At 36.2% G+C, this 26,883-nt stretch overlaps 1 protein-coding gene across 8 annotated transcripts; it reads left to right on the forward strand.

Moving 5' to 3' along the window:
* Positions 1–727: 727 nt before the first annotated feature.
* Positions 728–24,308, forward strand: LOC111142497 (DNA polymerase iota). 8 transcript variants are annotated; one of them, XM_022495707.1, is made up of 10 exons: positions 728–873; positions 2,230–2,354; positions 4,284–4,448; positions 7,430–7,582; positions 9,593–9,829; positions 12,221–12,399; positions 13,532–13,623; positions 16,060–16,190; positions 20,921–21,126; positions 22,709–24,308. In XM_022495707.1, exons 1-10 carry the CDS (start codon positions 728–730, stop codon positions 23,522–23,524), a joined length of 2,250 nt encoding a protein of 749 aa, XP_022351415.1. In that variant the 3' UTR covers positions 23,525–24,308. The 8 variants fall into 8 exon arrangements, with proteins under 8 accessions (XP_022351415.1, XP_022351416.1, XP_022351419.1 ...); XM_022495708.1 differs by having other exon boundaries at positions 728–837; XM_022495710.1 differs by lacking the exon at positions 728–873 and adding an exon at positions 963–1,054 and having other exon boundaries at positions 2,244–2,354.
* Positions 24,309–26,883: the final 2,575 nt, after the last annotated feature.

Here is a 26,883-nt window from a genome sequence, read left to right on the forward strand (position 1 = left end):
GTTAGTTTTCATTTGTTCATTTAATCTCAAGACACTGAAAACAACTTTTTTTTTTTTTTTTTTTTTTAACAGCCTTGAAACTGAAGCTCAGAGCAGTTAGGCAAGCTGCCCAAAGTCACTCAGTTAGAAAGTTGGACTCTGCGATGGAAATTGCATCTGATTCCAAAACGCATATATCACAACCCTACTGACATGATTAAGAATTCAGGGGTCTAATCTGCCACAGTGTCTTTGAATCAAACAACAAACAAAATGCAACAAACTTTAGCATACTTGCTAATCATATTAGTTTACGTGGCCGCCTTGCTCTGACCGTAATTCCCTCCCTTTCTCCCACTCTCCACCACCACAAATCGTTCAGTGTCTAAGGGTTACCAATTGTGCTAACAGTTACCGGGAGAACAGGCTGGCCTTTTTGCAAAGCTAAAAAGTTAAAATTTGTGGTATGGGACTAACTCCAAAGATCTAAAAAAAAATACAAAAACAAAACAAAACAAAAACTGCTGTTTGGGACTGCAATCCCTCACTTCCGCCTCGACTGGGCGAGATGGAACCTCAGCACGAGGCACGACACTATTCCCAGCACGCGCGCCCCTTCGGGCAACTGCTCGGTCGGCCCGGACTGCGCAGGCGTGAAAGCCTCAGCGGCTGGGGGCGGTCGGCTCGCGGTTTCCCTGGAGACCGGGCGGAAGCGGCCAGAAGCTGCGCTGCGGTTGGCCTCGGCGGGATGGAGCAGCTAGGGGTGGAGCCCGAGGAGGAAGCGGGCCGAGACGAGGAAGAAGACGCGGCTCAGGCCATGGAGCGGGCGGAGGCGGGGGAGGCAGGCGGCTCGCCCGGTGCGCCCGGGCCTGAGGAGCCCGGCGGCCTCACTTGGTGTAAATAAGAAGGGCGGGGCGGGCGGAGGCCAAGGGGCGGCGGCGGCCGTTGGGGTGCGACGGTCCCCGCCTCGTTCTGGTCCTTTCGTTTTCCCGGCTTGATGGAAAGAGCTGTTCTCCGCTACCTGGTGTTTTACGGCCAAGATCCCGAAAGGATGGCTTCGCCTAATAGGACTAGGGTGGGCGTGTCAATTATGATAGTCGAGGTTGCACTTGTGATCCCCCAAACCGCCCGGTGAAAGGCCTAAGAGGTGCCCGGAAGGTGTAACGTTGCAGAAGTAGAGAGCCTTGTCGCGCACTTGGCAGAGGCTGGGACTCAGGCTGGGCTCGGAACCGGAGACGGGGCACATCTGCAGTAGCCGTCTCTCCGTGACCCACTTCCAGCCTCTGGGCTCTACCTTATACTGCCCAACCCCAGGGCCTGGGGCCAAGGCTCTAATTCCCGGCCTTCCCTTCCCCTTTTAACTTTTAAATTTAGGAATAATGTTAAAGGAGTTGCAGAAGTGCCTTTCCCTAATGTTAATGTCTTCTATGACTGTAGTACGTGTGTCAAAACTGAGAAGTGAACACTGGCATAATGCTCTTGACTAAAGTACAAACGTACCAGTTTTTTCCATTAAAGTTTTTGTGCCATATTCAGACCAGAATACCACATTGCTCTTAGCCTGCCTTGTTTTTAACTGGGTAAAAGCTGGAATCTCCTCTCTTATCCCCCATGCCTTCCCCACCCCATGACATGAGCTACTTTTTAAAATTCGAGAAATATTTATTCCTTCTTTTAATATAGCGAGTATTTATTGGTAGTCTGTTCTATACCAGGCACTCTTCCAGGTATTTGGGATTCAGCACTGAACTAGATAATACTGCTATCATATGGGCACTAAATATAGTCCATTGGAACCCATAGGTCTGGCTTCTGCCCTTTTGTATTTATGATTCTTTTTTTTTTTTTTTAAATTTAAGAGCATGCCACTTAGAATAATTTTTAGTTGGTCGAAATCAGTGTTTAAACTTTTCTTCCCCTTATGATTTATTCTGAATGTTGTTAGAAACTTGCAAGTGATAGGATTACCTCTTGCTTCTATTATTGATCAAGATTTTTTGCCTTACTTATTTCTAGCCTGAGAAAAATGGAGTGCACAAAGAAATAGTAAACAGGACTGAAGACGCTACTGTAGATGGAGTTTCTCTCATGTCTATAATTTTTAGATGCTTTGATACATGAATCCAGGATAAAACTTAAAATCATTCTGCATTCTTCTTTCTCAGTTACCATGTTTTAAGGAACTGCCAATTGCTCAGAGAGGATAAGCAGCCTGAATATATTTTTCTGTTTCTTTGCATATTGTGCATTGGTTCATGATCAAGTGGTGCCAGAAGGAAGTTCTTCATCCAGAGTCATAGCACATGTGGATCTGGATTGCTTTTACGCACAAGTAGAAATGATTTCAAATCCAGAACTGAAGGGCAAACCTTTAGGTAATTTTGGACATTAATAATAATTTTCGTTTTGTATTAGAGTATTATTCATTCATTTATGTTGATTATATTCTGATTGATTAACCATATTAAAGATTTTGGAAGCAATTCCTAAGGTCCTTTATAGACAGTAAACTTTCCTTCACTACAAGGTATAAGATTTACAAACCTTATTTAATAAATGGTGAATTTTATACAAGTAGAATAGCCAACTGAACATGTGAACAGAAAGACCATAATGAACTTTTAGTCTTGTTCTCAGTGGTTGAGACTTTATAATCTCTTATCTCAAAAAAAGCCATCACATTCTAATGGACATTTTCATTTATCCTCTCCAGTTTTGAAATTAACTCTTGGATTGTGTAACATGACAAAAAAGTTGGATTTTGAACAGGCCCTTAAATACTTAAGTGGTATAGAGTCTAAGTTTTCCCAAAAAAGTGCAAGAATCTTTTAAATAAAAGGCAAAGAGAAACTTTACGTTGAAGATTTACTTATTAATATGTTGGCTTATTTTAACATTTCTATTACATGTATATCTTAAATTGGAAAAGTCATTTAAATTTCCAAAGATTTCTTTTATGCATGTAGTAAGAATTTATCTTTTAGTATAAGTGTAAAGAGCAATTCTGGTTCACCTGCTGCTAACCTTTGTGCCTCGTTTGGTTTTGATAAATCCCAGTTCAGCACAGCCTAGTTGATTTACAAAAGAAGAGCAAAGGGAAGACTAGTTTTTGGTATGCCAGTATCAGTCTAGGATCTTTAAATTTCCCAGGGATGTCAAGGAGTTAGGATTAGAGGATGTAAGTTTTCTCCTAAAGGCATTTGTAATTAGTAGCAGTTTAACACAAGATGCTATGTAGATAATGCTCAATAAAAAAGTATTGTGTAACTAAGACACAGGAATAAATTATTATCTGGAAGTGAGAAATGTGATGTTGAAAGTTTCTGGGAGAAAGCAAAAGTAGTCTTTCAGTTATGCTCAACAAATGTGTGACTATTTAACTTGGGCTGGTGACATAGTGGTGAGTCCATATAATTTAATTCTGTATTAAAAGACTGGTTTTTTAGTTGAAGAAGTTACCAATCTTATTTTTTTATATAGTTCACTGATGAATCTTTAATTATGACTTTTGATGCAGAGATTCTATTTTGGGGCATAATCTGATATATCACAAATCTTTATGTGAAATAATGTTTCTTTTCCCTGTTTATAATATCAACATTTTAGAAACATATGTCTTACATTGGTGAAATGGACATGACCTTTTTTTTTCTACTACGTGTTTATATTTTACATATGTTAGATGAACATTACTTTTACAATGATAAACAAGTGGTCACCTTCTGTAAAGAGAAAATTAATTTCAGTAATCTTAAGTCACCACTAGTAAACTAGACTTTTTATAATCTGTAGATGATCATAATTTAATCATTATTGATAAGGAGGGGGCCTATTAATGATGGCTTGCTGTTTAATATTTTCTGCAAATTACTATGAAGAACAGTTCAATAATTACAACATTTATTGGGGGGAGATCTTTAATGATTATAGGTTAGCAATTGTAACAGAACTTTGTTTTATATTCATTGGAAAGTTTTTCTAGCAGAAACCAGTAATTAATTGTACTCAGTTATTTTGATCTGCTTTATTTTTCTGGTAAAACATGGCCTAGACTTTATATAGAGAGTTAATTTAATAGAAATTAATCTGGTTTGTATTCTCTGAAAAAAAAGTCCTAGAAGGATTTTATTTGTATTTTTTTTCCTGAAAACTCTAGAGAGTATACTGATTAATGATAATTTTTGTTAAATTTTACTTCATAGAACCTTGATGAGTGGAGGCTATCCTTTTTAAATGAATAGAACCTTTTATTCTTAATCAAAATAGATTGCATTACAGTTTAAAGTTATATTTGCTTTTTATAGGAGTTCAGCAGAAATATTTGGTGGTTACCTGCAACTATGAAGCTAGGAAACTTGGAGTTAAGAAACTTATGAATGTCAGAGATGCAAAAGAAAAATGTCCACAGCTGGTATTAGTTAATGGAGAAGACTTGACTCGCTACAGAGAGATGTCATATAAGGTTACAGGTATGTTGAGCATTAATTTGTATATAACTCATTCACTACATGAATCTTTTAATTAGTAAAATGCCATAAATCACTTTCTTTTTGCTAATAACTTTTATTTTGGGTCTTGCCTGCTTTTTTTTTTTTTTTAAAATTTTTTTTTTTTTTATTTATTCATTTGACAGATAGAGATCACAAGTAGGCAGAGAGACAGGCAGAGAGAGAGGAGGAAGCAGGCTCCCCGCGGAGCAGAGAGCCCGATACGGGGCTCGATCCCAGGACCCTGGGATCATGACCTGAGCCGAAGGCAGAGGCTTTAACCCACTGAGCCACCCAGGCGCCCCGTCTTGCCTGCTTTTAAAAACATTTTATGTAAGAGGATGACTTTATATGAGTAATGTTGACCAAAAAACATACAATTGGAAGACATTTGAAGTCTCTTGTGACTGGTATTTATATAAATGTGAGAAAAAATGTAAAACAAAATTTGGAAGCAAGAAAATGGAAAGATATAGAAAAGATACGTGAAAAAAACCATTTTTTTATTTTAAGTTTAAATAACAAATTTAAATGAATTAGGAAATATCTGTACTCTGATGCACTAATAGATGCACTAATAGTTAGGCTTCTGTAATGTTTGATTAACATAATTAAAAACTAGATTTGTTAAGAACTGTCAGCAGTTTACACACACACTGAATATGATAGTATAGATAAACTCTTCCCTATTAAGGTTTGGGTTTGAATCGAGTTTTAGTAAATTATAGGAAAAATGAAAACACATTTGTACTGGTATATTGCAAATATATATTTAATTTAAAAATGTGTAAGAATCAACTGTTTATCTTTTCTGCTGTTGTTTTTGCTTGTTCTTTTATAAATTGTAGCAGTTTTCAGATGAAAGTGTTAACTATAATATCCAAAGCCCTTACAAGTTTATAAGAAAAAGATACTTAAGAAAAATGGATGAGGGTGCCTGGGTGGCTCAGTGGGTTAAGCCGCTGCCTTCAGTTCAGGTCATGATCTCAGGGTCCTGGGACTGACTCCTGGCATTAGGCTCTCTGCTCAGCAGGGAGCCTGCTTCCCTCTCTCTCTGCCTGCCTGTCTGCCTACTTGTGATTTCTGTCAAATAAATAAATAAAATCTTTAAAAAAAAAAAGAAAAATGGATGAAAGGTATGAATAGGCAGTTGACAAAAAGAATAAACCCAATGTCCACAATTATGTGGAAAAAGAATACTCAAATTCATTAGTAGCTAAGGAAATTTGAATTAGTGAGGTATTATTTTATGTCCATCATACTTCAAAAAATAACGTGAAAGTAGAAACAAAATATTATACATTTACAAAAAGTAATATAGAAACATTTTTTGAAATTAGAGATACTATTTAACCCTGTGATACTACTGCTGGGAATTTATTCAATAGAAATAAAGTCATGAGAACATATGTACAAAAATATTTCTTGTAGCATGGTTCATAATTGGTAAAAATATGGAATAAAAACAAATGCTCATCAGGATGAGAATGGCTAAATTACGACTTCTCTATGATGGAAAATTAAATAGCAATTAAAAAGAATACATTGGTGTTATGCAGTTTGACTCAGAGATATGTATGCCTTGTTGAGTAAAAGGCAAGATGCAAAAACGTGTCATATTGTTCCATATGTGTAGAACAATGGCCCAAACCCCTCCCTTTACACATACATATATGTCTGTATATAAACAGGAAGGGAAACATGAAAGGATGTATACTAGGTTTTTAACATTAATTAACTTCTGGAGAGAACATGGCAATGGTGAGGGAGAAGGGGAAAGAAGGGATAGCCAAGCAAGGATAAGACTCTATTTCGAAAATATCACTTGTGCATCCATGCAAAATTGGATGTGTCTCAATATTAAGAAGTTAATCTTTTCTTTTTCTTGTTCATTCATCTTGAAAGAAGTTAATCTTTACACAGAAGAGGTTGTACATACAGTTGTGCCTCCTAGTGATCTTTCATATACTTCATATAGCTCTTCCTCATTCTTTTTAATGACTGCATAGTACTACATTGTATTTGATTCAATACACATTTAACCAATCATTTAGTGATATGAAAACAGTGTGTCCCACTTTATGCCTATTATCCCTACATAATTATTAAAGCACTCCTTTTCATTCAAAACGTGTCTTCTGTTGGATGATAAATTACATGGTTTCCCGACAGTGATGGATTTATTTGGCTGTTACCAATTTTTTGCTCTTCCAAATATATGCTTCAGTAGACATTTTCATATAGAAATTTGGGCATATTTTTATGAAGATATCCATGAGGTGAGTTCTTAGAGGTTAATTTATAGGTCAAACTGACTTTTCTTTGTGATTCAGTAATAATTGGAAGTTTTATTTATTTGAAAGAGACCGTGTGCACACACACTAGTTAGGGGAAGGGCAGGGGAAGAGGCAGACTAGACTCCCTGTTGAACGTGGAGTGTGACGCTGGATCCCAGAACCCTGAGGTCATGACTAGAACCGGAGACACACGCTTAATTACTGAGCCTCCCAGATGCCCCTCAAAGTTTTACATTTTATTGGTTTTGTCTTTTTAAGACTTGTGGAAAATACAGCTAGAGTATGTTACTACTTGTCTCTGCTTTCCTAGACTGACTGTATTCTTTGGAACCACTGTTTCAAGATCATAATGAACTACAAGCATTGATAGTTAATGTACTACAGGTATAGAAATTGTAGGTGTGGGAGATTGAGCTAAATATACTGGTATAAGCATCTGCCCAGGGAATGTCATTTTGGACTTATTTTGTTGCAAATATTGCCTTTACTCAAAATGTGGTATAGGAAAAAAATCCAGTTAATGGAGGACTTTATTTAAGATATTGTGGAAGTATGAATATATGTTAAACCTTTAGCATATTTGAAATATTTTTAAGCATAGACTAGTTAAATCCATTTTAGTTATGACTTTAGTTAACATCTGTGCACCAATATTATTCAATTTAGAGTTGTTGGAAGAATTTAGTCCAGTTGTTGAGAGACTCGGATTTGATGAAAATTTTGTGGATCTAACAGAAATGGTTGAGAAGAGACTACAGCAGCTTCAAAGTGATGAACTTTCAGCACTGACTGTGTCGGGTCATGTATATAATAATCAGTGTAAGTGGATTCTTACTCTGTTTAGTAACTCAAAATACTTACATCTTAATGTTCACTGAGTTCAATAAGTTCAATGAGTCGACTATCTTTCTGAAATTGTTATGGCTTTTGTTGGAGGTATAGCCTTATATCAGTGATCTGTCTCAAATGACTAAAATTAGGTGTTGGTATTCCATATTAAGTAGGGAGAAAGTAAGGTTTTGACGACATGTGTAGCTCAGTGCTCCATGCACTTTTCATTTCTGTGACACAGTTTGTGTGTAACCATTTTTAAGAGCCCCACCCCCTTAAGTCATTCTTCAGTTACAAGGGTTTCCTTAATGATACACTTTTTAGAATAATTTTTGCTTCTCCTAAAACTGTCTTTAAACAAAATTTTGAGGTAAACTAAATTTGTGTTTTGTTGCCTCTTTTGCTTGTTCCCTTCTGTTCCCCCCAGGCATCAAACATTCATGTTGCTGTCTGAGTTCCTGACTTACCCTGTGGAAGCTTTCCAGGCCTACCTGCCATCTTTTGCAAGCTGATATCCAATCAGTTTGATTATCTTTGCCAACTCTTAGCAAGAAAACAAAATAGTCCATTTCCTTCACATATTTAAGTATAAATGACTGATGGTATTTCCAGATATATTTGCCTTTGGAAATAACCTTCAGTAAGCCCCAGTGAATATCTGTTAGAGTTTAAAACATCTTGTAACTCTGTTGGTGACTTCCGTATCATATCACATGGAAGACATGCTACTCTGCTTTTGTATAAGACTTGCCCTGACCTTTCTGGCCTAGGTCTCAGCATATGTGTCCTCTTATCGCCCTTTTTTGAGAGCTGGTCATTGGTCTCCAGTCTACTTCTCTGCCATCCTGATACTAAAGAAGAAAACGGGTAGAACTACAGTTCTCTTCTAGAAGAGGACAGGAAGCTTTTCATATGTCTTCTGAACCTGCTCTTTTGTCACTTGTAAGGACTGAATAGAAGAAGTTTCTAAGTATGTTTCTTTATAATTTTCAAAGCAAATTCAGCATTTGTTAGAACATATTACAGAGAGCTAGGTTTTTTTATCCTAAAAAGAAAATGTCTGATTCTTCATGAATCCTTCCTCACAAGATTCTGTTAAAAAATTTTTCAGGGGTGCCTGGGTGGCTCCGTGGGTTGGGCTTCTCCTTTGGCTCAGGTCATGGTCTCAGGGTCCTGGGATTGAGCCCCTTATCCGGCTCTCTGCTCAGTGGGGAGCCTGCTTCCCCCCACCTCTCTCTGCCTGCCTCTCTGCCTCCTTGTGAAATAAATAAAATCTTTAAAAAAAATTTTTTTTCAAACCCAGAGAAATTTGATTGAGTAGTACAGTGAGAACACTTTTTATTCCCTTCCTTGTAGATACACCCATTGTTTTTTCCTACATTTACTTTATCTTGCTCCCTCTTTTGATTGGTTGGTTGATTGATCAGCCATTTAAAAGTAAATTGCATGACACTTCATCTGTAAATACTCCTGAGGATAAGGACAGTCTCCTATAATTCTAACACCATTTTCACCCCTAAGAAAATTTGTTTCTCTATATTTTCCCTACACTTTTCATAAAAGATGCCTTAAACTATGTACAGATTTGGAATTGTTTTCAGTAGCACAATCAGCTAGTATGTATAAAGTTTAGATTCAGATCTTTAAAGCTGTAATGTTAGCTCTCTTATTAGTGTAATACTTCTACTTTTATGCTTGCTTACAGTTAAACATGAGTAAAAGTTTTACTAATATCAGGAAATTTTTTATGAGATCAGTTTTCATAATCTGTTAATCATTAAGCACTCCCAGGATGCAGTCACTATCACAGGCACGTGGAATTCACTTGTGGAAGTTAGTTACTTTACAGGATTCCCATGAAGAATGAGAGAGATGAGTTAAGTGGGTGACGGTATGGTGGTGGGGTTGGGGGGACGGTTAGGTTTTTTTAAACTCATTTGTAAAAAAGAAAATTAAAATTTTTTTGGTGACTTCTAATGATATTGGCTGTTCTTATAGGTATAAACCTGCATGACATCACGCACATCAGACTGCTTGTTGGATCTCAGATTGCAGCAGAGATGCGGGAAGCCATGTGTAATCAACTGGGTCTCACTGGCTGTGCTGGCGTGGCTTCTAATAAGTTACTAGCAAAATTAGTTTCTGGTGTTTTTAAACCAAATCAACAAACAGTGTTACTGCCTCAGAGTTCTCAAGTTCTTATTCAGAGTTTGAGCCATGTAAAGGAAATGCCTGGTAAGACATTTATATTGAAAAATATACATTAGTTTTCTTGCATTTCTTTAATTTTAAAAATTAGAGATACAAGTTATTAATTCTTAGAGTCTGAATACTTAGCTCTTGGAGAAAACTCCAAACCCTGATGCGTTCTCTAGAAAGAATCTGGATTAGGAAATCTATGGAAATACTTTTCTTTCTTTCTTTTTTTTTATAATTTTTTATTTTTTATTAACATATAATGTATTATTAGCCCCAGGGGTACAGCTCTGTGAATCGCCAGGTTTACACACTTCACAGCACTCACCATAGCATATACCCTCCCCAATGTCCGTCACCTAACCACCCTCTCCCTACCCCTCTCCCTCCAGCAACCCTCAGTTTGTTTTGTGAGATCAAGCATATCTTATGGTTTGTCTCCCTCCCGAGCCCATCTTGTTTCATTTTTTCCCTCCCTACCCCCAAACCCCCCATGTTGCCTCTCAAATTCCTCATATCAGGGAGATCATATGATAATTGTCTTTCTCTGATTGACTTATTTGCTCAGTGTAATACCCTCTAGTTCCATCCACATCATGAAAGTACTTTTCTAGTTTCACTTACTTTCTGTATAGTTTGAATATGATCGTGAAAGTTATAACCTGGAATCACGTTCTTTTATTTCCAGTCCCTGCTTCATATTCTTACACCGCACACTGCATCCAGAGATGGGCATTGGCCTTTTTACTAACTCTACTTTGGGATTATATAGAAAATATTAGAGCTACGAGGGACCTTCCAAAGCAGTTAGGCCAAGTTCTTATTTTAAAGATGAGGAAACTAGTTTTCTCGAGGGGAGTAGTGACTAATTCAGGTCATGGGACAAATTTTTGTCTTTGAAGATCAAATATGGTTTTATAGACAATAAGGGATATGTTAAGCTTCATTTCTATGGCATTGCTGGGGAATAAGAGATTAGAATTCTGGATAAGTGAATTTCTAAGTCAGCTGAACCTTTAGATGTCATAACTTTGTATTTGTTTTTTAAGATTTTATTTATTTATTTGACAGATCACAAGTAGGCAGAGAGAGAGGGAGGGAAGCAGGCTCCCCGCTGAGCAGAAAGCCTGATGTGGGACTTGATCCCAGAATGCTGAGATCATGACCTGAGCCAAAGGCAGCAGCTTAACCCACTGAGCCACCCAGGCACCCATAACTTCTTATTTTTAACTCATGTTTGTGTGATTACAAAATGTTTTGTACACTGCCTTGCCTTCATTAATACAATATAAGTGTAGAAGTTTTCTGGATGACTCTGAGTCTCTGTTCTGAAGACAGTCACTATGTCAGGTTGTAATAAATTGAGGACTGTCTACTGATCATATAACGTTACTACTTGGCTTTACTTTTTGAGTTCTTGTATTTCTTTATTTATTTATAGGTTTTCTCTTAGGAGTAGGGTTATGGCACCTCTCTTTTATTTCTGCTATGAAAATAACTGATACTACTTTAGTAATTGCCCTCCCCAGGGTGGCTCAGTTAAGCCTCTGGCTCTTGATTTTCAGCTCAGGTCATGATCTTAGGGTCATGAGATCGAGCCCCGCATGGGGCTCCATGCTCAGCATGGAGTCTACTTGAGATTCTCATCCTCTCTCCTTCTGCCTTTCCTGCTAGTGTTCTTTTTCTCTCTCTCAAATAAATAAATAAATAAATAAATAAATAAATAAATCTTTAAAAAAAATTTCTCCTCCAAATCCATTGCCTTTGATTTACTTCTTTTACTGTGCAGGGAAATCAAAATACTATAGAATTCATTTTTTTTTTTTTAATGAGAACAATAAGGGGGTACCAAATTCCCTCAGCATCCCAGGTAAGGTGATAAAGTATAACTGAGTTTTAGTGCAAGAACTTTGGTAGTTTTGCTAATGGGTAGATTTTTTTCCTTTACTTTCTGGCTCTTATATTTGGGATAGTAAATATTGCCAGAGAAGACTTGTGGATAAATGTGTGATATTATGTGTAGGAATCAGGTCAGCTGATTAGCACATGCTAATTAATTTTGTTGCTGTAATGACAGTCTCTCTTTGCATGAATCGTAACTATTATTCTTGAATACTTCCAAAGTATTATGTAACAGGTGGTTATTCTTGAATACTTCCAAAGTGTTATGTAACAGGTGGTAAACATTTCATTTTATCAAGACAGCATGTATTGGTTGTCTCCATATTCATCGTGTTGTACTAGGGTTGTGAGGTTTTCAAAGTGGTTCATTTAAGAGGCCCTGAGCAGAAGGAGGACAGCCTAATTTTCAGTAAAATTTAATCCTAGCAAAATATTCATTATGGAATTTAAAGATGTGTTCAGTATATACTGTAGTAGCTTTATCTTAAGGAGAAAAACTACTGTAATACCATATTTCTTTTTGTCTAGGTATTGGTTATAAAACTGCCAAACGTCTTGAAGCACTGGGTATCAGTAGTGTGCATGATCTTCAAACCTTTTCACCCAAAATACTAGAAAAGGAGTTAGGAATTTCAGTTGCTCAGCGTATCCAGAAGCTCAGTTTTGGAGAGGATACTTCTCCTGTGACGCCCTCAGGACCACCTCAGGTATAAGATAATGATACTTATTTTAATTGAATACTGTTTTTCATACTTGAGATAAAGATTTCTGGTTTTAGTACTATGTTCTTACTAATTTGCTTACTGGGTTAGTATATGATCTCTTTCCTATGAGAAGGTTAATTTATTAAGTTAGTAAAATTTTTTTAAGTAGGCTCCCTGCTGGAGCTTGAACTCATGACCCTAAAATCAAGACCTGAGCTGAAATCAAGAGTTGGATGCTTAACTGACCAAGCCACCCAGCTGCCCCAAGATTAGTAAATATTTTTAAATTTAATCTAAGAATTAATATTTCTGTCTCAAGTTGGCTACCTTGATTAAATATCACTTAATTTTAACAACCTATATTGCATACTTTTGGCAAAATATTTTCATTTTTAAGAAATCTTATTTTCCGATTAGTCTAATGATTTAGGAAATGGAGACAGTATAATCACCTAGTTAACACTGATTTTTTTTTCCTATGTCATAGGCACTTTACTAAAGTGTTTTATGTACCTTAGTCCATTTAATATTTATAACAAAGCTTCAAGGTAGATAGTATTATTATTTGTTCATACCCTTTTTCCTCTCTCCCTTCCTTTTTTTAAAGATGAGGATACTGTACTTTAGAAAGGTTAAATAAAATGTCCAAGGTTAAACTCAATCTCAAGTGCTAGGAGATTAAGAGCCTCACTGTAATTGTAGAATAAAGCTTAGAGTTGGTGCTAGAGCTTTATAATTTTCTTGACTTTCTAGTGGAGTACAGTAACTTGGAGAAAAAAAGAGTTATTATAAAAGTGAACTAAATGGCTCAAATTAAGCATGAGAGGGAAGTTAGTAAAGAATGTGCTGAATATATATGTTAGTAAAAATAAGTAATAATAATAAAAAAAAGAGGAGCACCTGGGTGGCACAGTGCCTTCAACTCAGGTCATGATCCCAGGGTCCCAGGATGGAGCCCCATGTTGGGCTCCCTGCTCACTGGGAAGTCTGCTTCTCCCAATTCCCCTCCCTGTTCATGCTTGCTCTCAAATAAATAAATAAAAAAAAAAAATGTCCTAAATATTTGGCATGCATCCACATAATTGGATATGCTTATTTAGGTTTACAATAATCCCTATTTGTGCTTCTCTGGTAGTCCTTTAGTGAAGAAGATTCATTTAAAAAATGTTCATCAGAAGTCGAAGCTAAAAATAAGATTGAAGAACTACTTGCCAGTCTTTTGAACAGGTGATTTTCCATTTTGCCATATCATTCTATATATTCTGTACAAAGTATATGGAAAATACAGTTGATATTCTGTCTTGGAACTTATACATTAACTGGAGACTGAACAGTGTAAAGAGAGATCATTTATCTTTGAATTTCTCTACATTATAAACTATTGCAAAGATAGTAACAGGCGCCCTTAACTAAATTTAATTCATTTGTTTCCGTTAGTCTTGATTTTAGTAACACTGTGGTTATACTGTGGTTCTTAAGGTGCCTGTAGTTACTTAAGAGGGTTTTATGGGTACCTTGCATCTCGACACCTATAAGAGCACCAGTGATGGAGAAAGCAGAAGAACCCTCATTATCTCCTTTGCCTCAGACTATGTGAAAGAAAATGGACTCAGACAAAAAAATAGCTCAGTGGGGCTATGTGTGAGCAGTCAGTGTGTGGTGAGTGCAGGGCACTGGTCTGTAAGTTTGCAGGGATTATGAGTGTATGAATAGAACAGCATAAACGAAACAAGATGTTTAGTTTTCTGATGCTCCTTTACTATCATATATCTATTTCTCAGTGTTCCTAGAAGAATATTCTCTCTTTTCCTCCCATCTCTTTGATTTCTCAAAGTGTCAGGGGTCTAGCAGTTTTGAGTAGCTATGCTTCTGTAAATGAGGGTAGGAGAGCTAACTATGCCTGAGGAAAAGATTTCTAGATGACTCTGAATCTCAGTAAACTGGTGGGGTAAAATTTCCTACAGCTTTGGTCTCACATGCTATGTGGTTCTCATGTCTTGAGTCGAGCTGTGCAGCTCATCGCTTGCTGCATGCAACTGGGGCTGCTGAATGACCCCGCTCCAGTGATGCAGTGCAGGCCGGGCCTGTGAGTGTGCTTCTGAAACTGGGTCATCTGCTCTGCTTCAGCTAAACGTGAGACGACTGTGAAATGCCTGGCCATTGAAAAGAGTTCTGCATGTAGAGAAACCACAATTTTCTAGGCTCTCATATTTGAAGCATCAACTCAGAGATGAGACTAGGTGCTCTAAACCTGTAAATTACCAACTATGAGCCATTTATCCTTACCTCTGCTTTCTACTCCCTTTCTACACCATGGCCCCTGATTACGGTGACTGAGGTATAATACCATCGAAGTTACTGGCAAAAAAATAATTGTGTTTGTGTGAATGTATTTGCCCTCTAGTTTAAGCTTGCTTAGAATATAACCTTTTCCTAATATGTCTTTATTAGTTATAGGAACCAAGTAACACTCTTTAAATTGTATAATGACTTAAGAGAAAAAGTTTAACTGGAAGATATTTAAACTAGTAACGTGTTTACAGGATATCACACATTATGTAAGATATTTTGTTATCTTAGTAAGGCAGCAATCAAGATGTTTTGTAATAAAGCAGCAAAGAAAAATTACTTATTATGGAAAATCTAAATTTTCCAGTTCAGAATCTTCAATTTGAGTGTGTTTAACAAGGTACAATATTTGTATTTTGTTTGTGATTTTTTTTTTAATGCATTGCCATACATATAAGAAGGATAATATATTTTTTTAAGATTTTAATTATTTATTTGAGAGAGAGAGAGAGAATGAGAGGCAGAGAGCATGAGAGGAGACAGGTCAGCTGGAGATAAGCAGACTGTCCCGCTGAGCAGGGAGCCCCACATGGGACTCAATCCCGGGACTCTAGGATCATGACCTGAGCCGAAGGCAGTCACTTAACCAACTGAGCCACTCAGGTGCCTGGGTGGAAAATACTATTTTTAAGGACATTTATTTTAGTAATTAGATTTTCTGCTTCTTAAGTGAATTTCCTATCTCATTAAAACTTTTCAACACTAAAATTAAGACCATTTGAATGGAACACATTTTTAGATGCATGTATAGGTACTACTTAAATATTATATGTGTTGATCTTTTAAGTTATTGCTCTTATTTGCCATATAATGGTGATATTACTGTTCCTTGGGTCTATTCAGGGAGTGCTCTTTGACAAAAGTTATCTCATTTAAAATTTTTTTCTTTTTGTAATGTTTTTTTACCCTGTGTAAAAAAAAAAAAAAATCTGTCATTTCTCATGTATTTGCCTTCACCAGTGAATAAATGCGTTAGTTTCTTAATTTCCTGCTGATTTTAATAAGTTGCTTTTAATTTTTTGTGACTTTGGATTGTAAAATGGTTTGTTACAATTGTATCTTATTTCTCTTCTTTTCCTGATTGCACTCAATTCTGAATGAGTCCTGAGAGCCTTACACTTAAGATTTTATAGCTTTGGTGCATAGATGTGGTGAAATTTGTTTGGGCTATTTAGAAACTTGTATTGCTTACTGCCTAGGTATCAACCATATTTATAATTCTTTCAGTTACTAAATCTGATATCTCTAGAGATTAAAAAACATCTTAGGTAATACTTTTCTAATTCCCTGTTTCTGCTTGCTCTTTCCTTTTAGAGTATGCCAAGATGGAAGGAAGCCACATACAATCAGATTAACAATCCGTCGGTATTCATCTGAGAATCATTGTAGCCGTGAGAGTCGTCAGTGCCCTATTCCATCGCATGTAATTCAGAAGTTAGGGACAGGTATGGGCTAATTTTCTAATAATTTAATTGCAGGTTGAGCTCCTAAAAAAACAAACTTTGTATTAGAATTATGATCCAAAGATGGAGAGTCTTCATAGGGAGTTAGGAACTATTAAGTACCTTCGTTCTATCAGGAATTTTTACAGGAAAACTTTTTTGTTGTTTTTAAATAGATAATAAAAATAAAAATGCAGTTAACAGGGTTTCCCAAGTTCAGAGAAGATAAAATTATGATAATGTGTTATATTATCACACAAGATAAGTTACCTTGTTATCAAGATAACAAGAAGTTATAACAGGATAACTTCTTTATGGACACTTAAATTGTTTCCATTTTTTGCCTCTTATGAAAAACAGTGCTATGAGTATTTGCATGCAAGTCATTGGGCAGATATATGTTTTTGTTTATCTTGAATAGATTACCAAGAGTGGAATTGCTGGGTTATATGGTAAGTTGAACTTTAAGAAACTGCAGTACTTTTTCCCAAAATGGGTATACGATTTCCATTCTTACCAAGAATGTATGAGGGTTCCAGGCTTTCACATTCTCTCTCACATTTAGTATTGTCAGTTTACTTTATTATAGTCATTCTTGTGGCCTTGTAGTCGTATTGCATTGTAGTGGTATTTCATTTTTCTCTTTTATGGATAATGCTTTTGGTGCCCTATCTAAAAATTCTTTGCCTAACCCAGAGGTTACAGATATTTCCTCCTGTGTTTTCTTTTGGAAATTTATAGTTTTAAGCTTTACACTTAGATCTACTTTGAGTAAATTTTTTAGTATGGTGTAATATAAGAGGCTTGTTCATTCTTTTGTATGTGGATATCCAGTTGTTCGAACAGAATTTGTTAAACAGATTATTCTTTCTTGAATTGTCATGGCACCTTTGTCAAAAACTAATTGACTCTAAAGAAGTTTATTTCTTGGTTTTCTTATTTTATTGATTTATGTGGTTATTGTTATACCAGTTCCACCCTATCTGATACTTTGTTATAAGTTTTGAAATTAAATAGTGTAAATTCTTCAGCTTTGTTCTATTTTGAAATTGTTTTGGCTGTTCAGGGTCCTGGGCTTTTGTGGAAAGATTTTAAAATGGGAAATTGATTTTTTTTTAATTTATTGTAAGTTTATTCAGACTTTCTATTTATTTTGAGTCAGTTTTGGTAACTTTTATCTTCCAGGAATGTATCCATTTCATTCGAGTTGTCTAGTTTGTTGGCATGAAGTTGTCAATATTCCCGTATTATCTGTCTAATTTTTGTAGGATCTATAGTGATGTCTCTTCTTTCATTCCTGATTTTGCTGTTGCATGTATTCTCCTTTTTTCTTTATCATTCTAGTAGAGGTTTATCTGAGTGAGACCTCACTCAAAGGTTTAATTGATCTTCTTCTAAGATCCAACTTTTGTGTCATTGATTTCTCTGTTGTTTTTCTACTTTCTATTTAACTTATTTCTGCCCTGTTTTGCCTTTCTGCTTGTGTTAGTTTAATTTGCCTTCTTCCCTCTGGTTTCTTAAGATGGAAGCTTACATTATTAGTTTTATACTTACCTGATTTTCTAATAATTCAAGTTTAAGTTTTATATTTCCTTTTAGTGCTTTAGCTGCATTCCATAACATTTGTTATATTTCCTTTTCATTAAGGTCAAAATTGTTTCTAATATCCCTGGTGATTTCTTCTTTGACCCCTAAGCTTATTTAGAAATTTGTTGTTTAGGGAGCCTAGGTGGCTCAGTGGGTTAAGCTGCTGCCTTCGGCTCAGGTCATGATCTCAGGGTCCTGGGATCAAGTCCCACATCGGGCTCTCTGCTCAGCGAGAAGCCTGCTTCCCTCTCTCTTTATCTCTCTCTGCCTGCCTCTCCATCTACTTGTGCTCTCTCTGTCAAATAAATAAATAAAATCTTTAAAAAAAAAAAAAGAAATTTGTTGTTTAGTTTCCAAATATTTGATGATTTCCCAAATTTCATTCTGTTGTTGATTTCTGCTTTAATTTCATGTTGATCATAGAACATATTTTGAGGAATTTTGGCCTGTCTAGATTTGTTGAAAGTAATTTTATTACCTAGCACATGGTCTATCCTAGAAAATGCATCATTTATGTTTGAAAAGAAAAATTGAGCATCACTATCAAACCGTTCTACCTAACTAAAATTTTTGGAAGACTCCACCAAGATAACATTTTTGAGTGGCAATTTGTTTGTGTGTAGAATTCTTGGCTGTTTCTCTTTCCATAGTTTTAATGTACGATTCTGTTATCTTCCAGTTTCCATTTTTTTGGGGGGGGGGGTCCATTATTTTTTGACGAGGAGTCAGCTCTTAATAGTTTTATCAATCTCCTTCCAATCGGGAGAGAATAACCACACAAAAATTTGAATAGAGAAAGTTTCACAGAATTATTAAACTGTATTAGGGAAGTGACTATAAAGGTATAAAGAAGACTCTTTAGAGGTATTCAAGGGCTGTGGAAAAGTATCTGAAGAAGGACAAACTTAAAAAAGAGAGTCCCTCTACCCATTAAGGAGAGGGTATGGTTATAGAACATTTGATGGTGGAGAAATCCATTGAATTACCTGGCCCAGAGATGATCCATAGTTATTAGACAAAGAGAAAACCATCCTTTGATCTGTGGATGAGCTGAGGCTGGTTGGTGGGCACACAGAAGGAGTTGGGATGTTGGGAACTTGCTCATTGGTAAGGCAGTGAATGATTTGGAGCATTCAGTGTTTGTGTTAGGAGGATTTTTGTTAATAGCCCTTTAGAATGCAGGCAAGCTGAGGCTGGGTGGGTGGTTGTGGTGAAGGCATCTGTATTCAGCTAGTACAAAGGCGGAAAGTATGGTGCCTGCATAGGAAGACCTGGAGGAAACAACCCTCTGAGATAGAGGCAAGTCATTCGGTAGGTGTGCAGAATGAGTGGAGGCACTGCCGTGGTATGTACGGCATTTGAGTTGGTAGTGCCATGGTACATAGTCACTGAGCTCAGGCTGGGGTTTGAGGTTGCTGAGGGACTGAGTGTTCCACATGTGTGTGATGGAAAGCACTGTTAGGTGTCCCCACACATATGTACTACAAATAAACCATGTAATGGGAGAAAGAAAAATTAAATGACCGTACATTGGAAATTAGTGGAACCAGGTTCCTGGAACTAGGAAGAGAAAGGTGGTTTCTCTTCCTGGTCTTCCAGTCTTCTCTAATGACAAGGTGTAATGTCATATTCAATGTGAAAAATTTTAGAGTCTAGTGCATTATCACAGAGCAGGTACTGATGGGTGAATTTGGAGCTGAGTTGTACTGCACTATATTGATAGTTGTATTGTTTGTATTGTTATTCTCCTTTATGTGATGAGTCATTTGTCTCTTTGTCTTTTATCAATTTGACCGTGATGTGTTTTCTTCTTGTGGGCTTTTTTTTTTCCCCTTTTCCTTTTCTAACTTCTTTGAACTTAAGCTGCAGAATCTACCTCCCCTGTGATGTGTGGCCTCTGATTTCTTTACTTAGCTTTCCTTTCTTTTCTTAATTTTAATTTAAATTTTTTATTTTGGCTTCCTAGGTTACCTCTATGTCTGCATAGTTTAGTGGTTAGCCAATAACTGGTCAAAGCTTTTGGTCAGATGCAAGCGCCTGAAAGGCTTATGCCTTCTGTAAATGGATAAGTGCATGGGTTGGAGAGTGCTTTCAAAATTTAGGCCATTTTCAACTCTGCCTTGGCTTTTATTTTCTGTAGCCTTCTTGCATCTTCCATGTATGCTTGTTGCCATTTCCGCCAGTGATGTGTAGAGAACTTGGGCCCTTTCTCCCCTCCCCTCCATGTGCATGCAGTCTCCCAGTCAGCTGGGGTTGTGAGGAGAGCTTATCCAGTCCCTCTGTGGTTCTCTCATTTCTACATCTCCTGGTTAAATTTATGGCTCGTCCACTGATTTTTCACTCAACTCCAGCCACAATTGCAACCTCAGGCTAGAGAGAGCTGTGCGATTTCCCCTGTTGTTTCCTGAAGTTTATTCACTTTACTGGAAGTACTGCTGGGAATGGGCTTTTGCCCTCTGCCTCAAATCAAATCTGCCCTTTCTGGCAGCAAAGCTACTGGCTCTCATAGCCAGCCTCACCGTGGCAGGACTACTGCTAGCGGAAGATACAAACAACCCCAGCCAGTAAGGCTGCAGTTTCCTCCTTTCTTATCTAAGTTCTACGGGCTTTTATTTATTTTATTTTATTTTTTAGATTTTTATTTATTTATTTGTCGGGTGGGTGGAGACAGCACAAGCAGGGGGAGCAGCAGGCTGAAGGAGAAACAGACTCCCCACTGAGCAAGGAGCCCGATGTAGGACTCAAACTCAGGTCTCTGGGATCATGCCCTGAGCAGAAGGCAGACAATTACCCAACTGAGCCACCCAGGCATCCTTCTACTAGCTATTATAAATCGGTGCTTCTCAGTTTATTTGCTTTTGGCCCACTTTCGTATCCTCAGTTTTGTCCAGTTTTATTATAGTTTTATGGGGAAAGCTTACTCCCATAACCGGAAGTCCCATATTTCAAATCATTTGAAAACTTTAACTCATTTGGCATTTAGTATTAGTGTTGAGATAATCCCAGGGTGGTATATAATGTCGGGCTGTCCCAGTGATATCTGTTTAGGATTTTAACTTCTTAATCTAAACAATATGAATTAGATTAAGCTTTTAATATAAATTATGATATAATGTGCTTATAGTCTTCTCAAACATTTTGTTTAGGAAATTGCGATGTGATGACCCCAATGGTTGATATACTTATGAAACTTTTTCGAAATATGGTGAATGTGAAGATGCCATTTCATCTTACCCTTTTAAGTGTGTGCCTCTGCAACCTTAAAGTATTAAATACTGCTAAGAAAGGGACTATTGATTATTATTTAACACCATCATTATCAACAACTTCACGGTCTGGCAAGCGCAGTTTTGTAAGTACACTCTTGTTGAATTTGTGTGGTTAAATTACAAATCTAAGTTTCTGTTCCATTGATACAATTTAGAGATTCTTTTGGATGATATTATTTGAATGCCTTACTTGTGTATAGTACCTCTCATATTATGGTTGCTAGCCATAAGTGTACTGTACTGTGATCTGAAAAGAAAACAAAAGAATCACTGGATAAAAGAGAAAACTGTTATGGAGGTTCCTTGTTTTGTTAAAACAAGTGTTAAAATATTTTTTAGCAACAAAAATATGACTAGCTAATAAGTATGAAAATATTTCTAGATACCAGAAATAAAATCTTTGTCTATTAATTTATATGTAAGCTACCAGCATTCCCCCAATGTTTTTGTTAAAGTATTTAACTTTTCTTGGCTTTGAAATTACATTGAATTTTGATAGCAAGATTGATGTAGTATGACTACTCATTCTACAATTGTGGAAATTAAGAGTGTGGCAGTAGAGAAACAGAGGCCAGTCATATTTTCCAGTGACTAAAATAAAACCTTATATACGTGGCCATTTAGCAAATGTCTAGTAAATATGGGATGCTTTAAAAAATAATCATATTTTACTGAATTGTGCTTGCCTACAATTAACTCTTAATTACAATATTTTTATTATTTTCTTTGTTTTAATGTTTGATCAGTATAATTTCAGTAGTATTTTCATTTACATTTCAGTTTAAAATGAGAACAGAATACTGTTACAGAAGTAGTGAATCAGGACCCTCTTCAAAGTACTTTTTCCTGTGGCCCTTTTTATTCCCTTTATTAACTGAAATTTAAAAAGGAGTTTACTTTTTGCCTTTAATTTATAGTGGTATTAGTGAGGTAAACATAAGCAAAAGTACCTTGTACAGGTCTGGCATACAGTATATATAGTGTCCCAAATCTCTTTTCCTTTTACTTTTTTTTCAGTTACTGTTGTGTTGATGTTTCCTGAGTTATATTTGATTGTGTATACATTTTCCTGGTGCTTAAAACCAGAGGGAAAATTTAAGTGAAAAATTTACGTAGAAAAATTATGAAAATTAGAACTGAAAGTACCTTTAAATTTTTATTTTATGTAAATATAAACAGTGTTATAGCTTCATATTGATGTTGGATTTTACCATAGAAATATTTTTTTTGTCTGTTAACTGTTACACTTCAGAATAAGGATTTTGAGAAAACCAGCCCTTGATGATCTATGCATATATATTTTTTAGATACTCATAGGCGAATCATTTACTTTTCTAGGCTACCTTTCCTTTATTTACAGAATTGTGAATTTGAAAACACCGTTGTTAAGGTGCTTTCCAGGTTTCCAAACAAATAACTATCTTCTGGCTCAATGCTATCTAGGAAGGAAACCTCTCCCTAGAATAGTGACTAAAGATGCACACAATAGTGTGACTAATTTTGGTGGATTTATTATCTCTAGTAGTTTGGAACTGGCCAAAAGGAATGAAATTACTGAGTAGATTAGAAACATGTTAGTCAGAAAATGGCTATAGTACTCTTCAGCGGCATGAATATTTCAAAGATATCAGATATCTTAATTACTCTGTTATTCTTGTGTTCTAGAAAATGAAAGATAGTCATATGGAGGATTTTTCCAAAGACAAAGAAACAAATTGGAATTTTCTACCATCAGGAAGAATTGAAAGTACAAGAACTGGGGAGGCTCCACTAGATCCTAATTTTTCCAAAGAAAAAGACAGTGATGAATCCCCACTCTGCTCACTTCCCGAAGGTATTGACCAAGAAGTCTTTAAGCAGCTTCCAGTAGATATTCAAGAAGAAATCCTTTCTGGAAAATCTGGAGAAAAAGTTCAAGGCAAAGGAAGCTTAAGTTGTCCATTACATGCCTCTAGAGGAGTATTATCTTTCTTTTCTACCAAACAAATGCAAGGTAGTCCCTTAAATCCTACAGATCATTTATCCAGTAGTAAACAGATATCTGTATCTCCCTGTGAACCAGGAACATCAGGTTTAAATAGCAGTAGTTCCTCTTCTCCATGTAGCCAAAAGGATTATTCACATTATATAGACAGTAGATTAAAAGATGAACAAATGAGTCAAGGACCTAAAGAATCTCAAGGATTTCATTTTTCAAATACAAACCCTGCTGTATCTATTTTCCATTCATTTCCAAATTTGCAGAGTGAGCAACTATTCTCCAAAAACCGCACTACAGATAGCCATAAGGAATCAGTAGTGACAGTCTCTCATCATGAAAGACTTACAGAAAATAAAGAGCAAGATTCTAGTGATGAGAAAATTACCTTTCCTTCTGACATTGATCCTGAAGTTTTCTACGAACTACCAGAAGAGGTACAAAAAGAGCTGTTAGCAGACTGGAAGAGAGCAGCATCAGATTTCTCCATTGTACATAAATAAGCATGTTCAGAAAAAAGGTCTAGAAAGCAAAGGAAAGGCCATTGTTCTCAGATTTAGCAGTTTATTAAGCTCCTCTAAATTAAACACTAATAGATATTCAATAATGTAGAAATCCAATATATAATGTTCTAGATAAAAGCAAGTGTAGTTATGGGAAGTAAATTCTGGCACAAAGCATAAAAATACTCATACCAAGAAATAATGTAAAATTATCCTCTTATTTCTAAAGTTATTTTATATTGCTTTTCAATAAAAAGAATATCATGGCTAGTACATTTCCCATAAATGGGGAGAGGGGAAGATACATAACACCTGTGTGTAGAAACAAATAGACTAGCCAAATCATTGCTATGACATAGCAAAGAATCGTTTTTTTTTCTGTGAAATATGGAATGTCTCAAGAAATTCAGCCCATTAGGAAATTTCCAAGTAAGAAATTCTGCCGCCAGCTACTAAAAACACAGATCTTGTTGAAGTACTGTGTACCATTTAATATGCTTTTTAAAAAATACCAAAGCAGTGTATGTCCTATTAATGCTTTTGAGTACACCAGAGCCTACTGCAGTGCCTCGTACATGGAAAGCACTCCGCAATTATTGAATGAATGGTGTGGCAGGGGCCAGGTGGGAGGTTGGGCAGGGGAGTGTACATGTTGTAGAGAACTAGAAGGAACTCTCCATCCAGGTAGATTAAGGGAAGGATGGACACTAGAAAGGCAATGTGATAGGTTTTGTAAGAAGGCTGGGTAATTGGGTGCCCGGGCGGCTCAGTGGGTTAAGCGGCTGCCTGCGGCTCAGGGCATGGTCCCAGAGTCCTCAGCTCAAACCCTGCATCGGGCTCTTTGCTCAGCAGAGAGCCTGCTTCTCCCTGCTGCTCTGCCTACTTGTGCTCTGTCTCTGTCAAATAAATAAATATATATATTTTAAAAAGATGCTGGATAATGGGAAAAGTCCATTTCCTTCTGGCTAGTCTGTGTAGGGTTTTTAAGTAATGATTAGATGTTTTTGTATCTTCTTATTTTTGGAGATCAGATTAAGGGTATCATATCCACAACAAATATACAAAATTACTACATCGATAGGTGTTCTCTTTTTCCCATTGTTAATTGCCTTCCCCTTTTGCCTGCAAGGTTAAAAATTGGGTATAACATTGTGGACATCTTACAATTTTTAAGATGTAAATTTCTAGAACACATCAAAGTATACCGCAGTACTGATTCAGAAGAGTCCTGTTCTCGAGTTTATAACCTTTGCAGATACAATCTAAAGAAAAGGTAATAAAAATAAAGTATACAAATGTGAATAAAGAGTAATGGAAAGGGGCTTCTGGGTGGCTCTGTGGGTTAAATTAAAGCCTCTGCCTTCGGCTCAGGTTATGATCCTGGGGTCCTGGGATTGAGCCCTGCATCAGGCTCCCTGGAGCGTGCTCCCGGCCCCCCTCTCTGCCTGCCTCTCTTCCTACTTGTGATCTCTGTCTGTCAAATAAATAAATAAAATCTTAAAAAAAAAAAAAAAAAGTAATGAAAAGATGCTTTCTTTTAGGTAAGAAGTTTTAACTTAGTTTTAGATTTCTTGAAATTTTCAATTTCCTAACCAAGGATTTTAACAGGGAGTTTGGGGTTATCAAAATAATAACTTAGAACAAGAACATCAAAACTTATTCATATGCAAATATTTAGTACCCTGGATCAAGGAGTATGGAATTTTCTACAGGTAGTATACTGGTAAGGTTGTTAAACTGGTAAAAAGGATATATTATTTTTTTTAGATAATACATTTAAAAAAAATTTCTAATAATCCTTGTATTATTTCAGCCAGAAATTATTAAACAGCTAGAAAGGTTTAAAAAAAAAAGGTAAGAGTTAAACAGTTTTGGCCAGTTTAAAAAGGGAATAAAATAGTAGTTAAAAGTACATTTTTTGAAGTGAGCGTGCAGTGGGTATTATCACAGCCTTGTTACTTACTCTGTGGCTTTAACTTAGCCTTTCAACATCTTCGTGCCTCTGCACACTGACTTTTTAGTCTATCTTTATTTCCATATCATTTTAATCCTTGTTTTTTTTTTTTTCCTATGGTGTTCTGCAGATTTACTATAATGTTTGCAGATGTGTATTTCCTTTTTATCCTCAGTATATGCTGGCTCCTGTTTCTTTCAATTCATGTTAATTCTGTAAAACATTTGGCCACTAGGATTGCACAAATGATGGACTTCTTATTTCATCCTTCCTGTCCCTTAATCTCACAGTTTTTGTCATCTTGTTTATCTGCTGCATTTTGGCTAATTTCATCAGCTCTCTCATTCATTAGCTTGTTTTTCAGCATTATCTGGTCTACTGTTTAAAATACTAATGATGGTTTTAATTTTAATAATTATATTTTTCATCTGATTCTTTTTCTAATCTTCCCATTTATTCATAATAGCCTTTTATAAGTCTTTCTAATTTTTAAAAACTCATAACTACTTTATATTCTATTTTTGATAATTTCAATATTTTAAATCTTTTATAAGTCTAAGTTTTTGGATATTGCTGTGTACCCGTTGATTAGCCTGTTTCCTTGAGTGTGTGGCCGAGCTTAGTCTGTGGGAAGATGAAGGACCAAAACTGTGCATGCTTCCCTCCAGATAGGATTTGCATTTGCTTCCAGTGAGTCAGCACGAACCCATTTGGTATCACTGTAGCCCCTGAAGGTCCTTGCTGAATGCAGTTGTCTTAGTTTGTCTTATTTTCAGCTCCCCGACCTTGCTACTGTCCTAAGGTTTTGTCTCCAAAGGTTTATTGCAGGCATTTCTGTCAGGGTGAACCCCACCTTTCAAGTTTGCTTTTTGCCTGATGCTTCCTGTTCCTTTCCTGCTTTTGTTTCAGCTCCGTTTTTTTCCTCCGTGATTGTAGGGGATTGGGGTCTGGAGATTTCCCTTATATAGTTCCACCAACAATGAATTAAAAAGTCTGTTTTCTCTGGAATCTAGTATTTTGTATTGAAGGAACTCTTAAGAGTATTTGTCCCACCATAGTGCAGAAGTGCAAATCTATTTGGATTTATTTTTTCCATATTATTTGTGCTTTCTGTTTTTCTCTTTTTCTATGCTATGATTCTTTCCCACCCTTTTTCTCATCTTGTTTTTAGATTACTTGAATTTTTTCAATATATTTTCCCTTGACTGATTTGAGATGTAGACATTCTAAGTACTCTTGATCACCCTTAAAAATTGAACATGCCTAACATCCAAAAATGGTAAATAGATGTACCTTCTCCCAAACAAGATAAAGATGTTAAAATATGTTAATTATAATCCTCTAGTTCTTTATTAACCTCCAAAATGGATTTATTAGTATTTTATAGAGTTAATGTTTAGGTTTG

The sequence above is a fragment of the Enhydra lutris genome, unplaced genomic scaffold (assembly GCF_002288905.1).
Source record: "Enhydra lutris kenyoni isolate GAN:26980312 unplaced genomic scaffold, ASM228890v2 scaffoldscaffold8, whole genome shotgun sequence".
Taxonomy (NCBI): Eukaryota; Metazoa; Chordata; class Mammalia; order Carnivora; family Mustelidae; genus Enhydra; species Enhydra lutris.

Coding starts and splice junctions, on each gene's coding strand:
- LOC111142497 (XM_022495707.1), top strand. CDS start 728: ATGGAGCAGCTAGGGGTGGAGCCCGAGGAGGAAGCGGGCCGAGACGAG. Junction 7,583..9,592: donor TCATGTATATAATAATCAGT/GTAAGTGGATTC, acceptor CTGTTCTTATAG/GTATAAACCTGCATGACATC. Junction 13,624..16,059: donor CTTGCCAGTCTTTTGAACAG/GTGATTTTCCAT, acceptor CTTTCCTTTTAG/AGTATGCCAAGATGGAAGGA.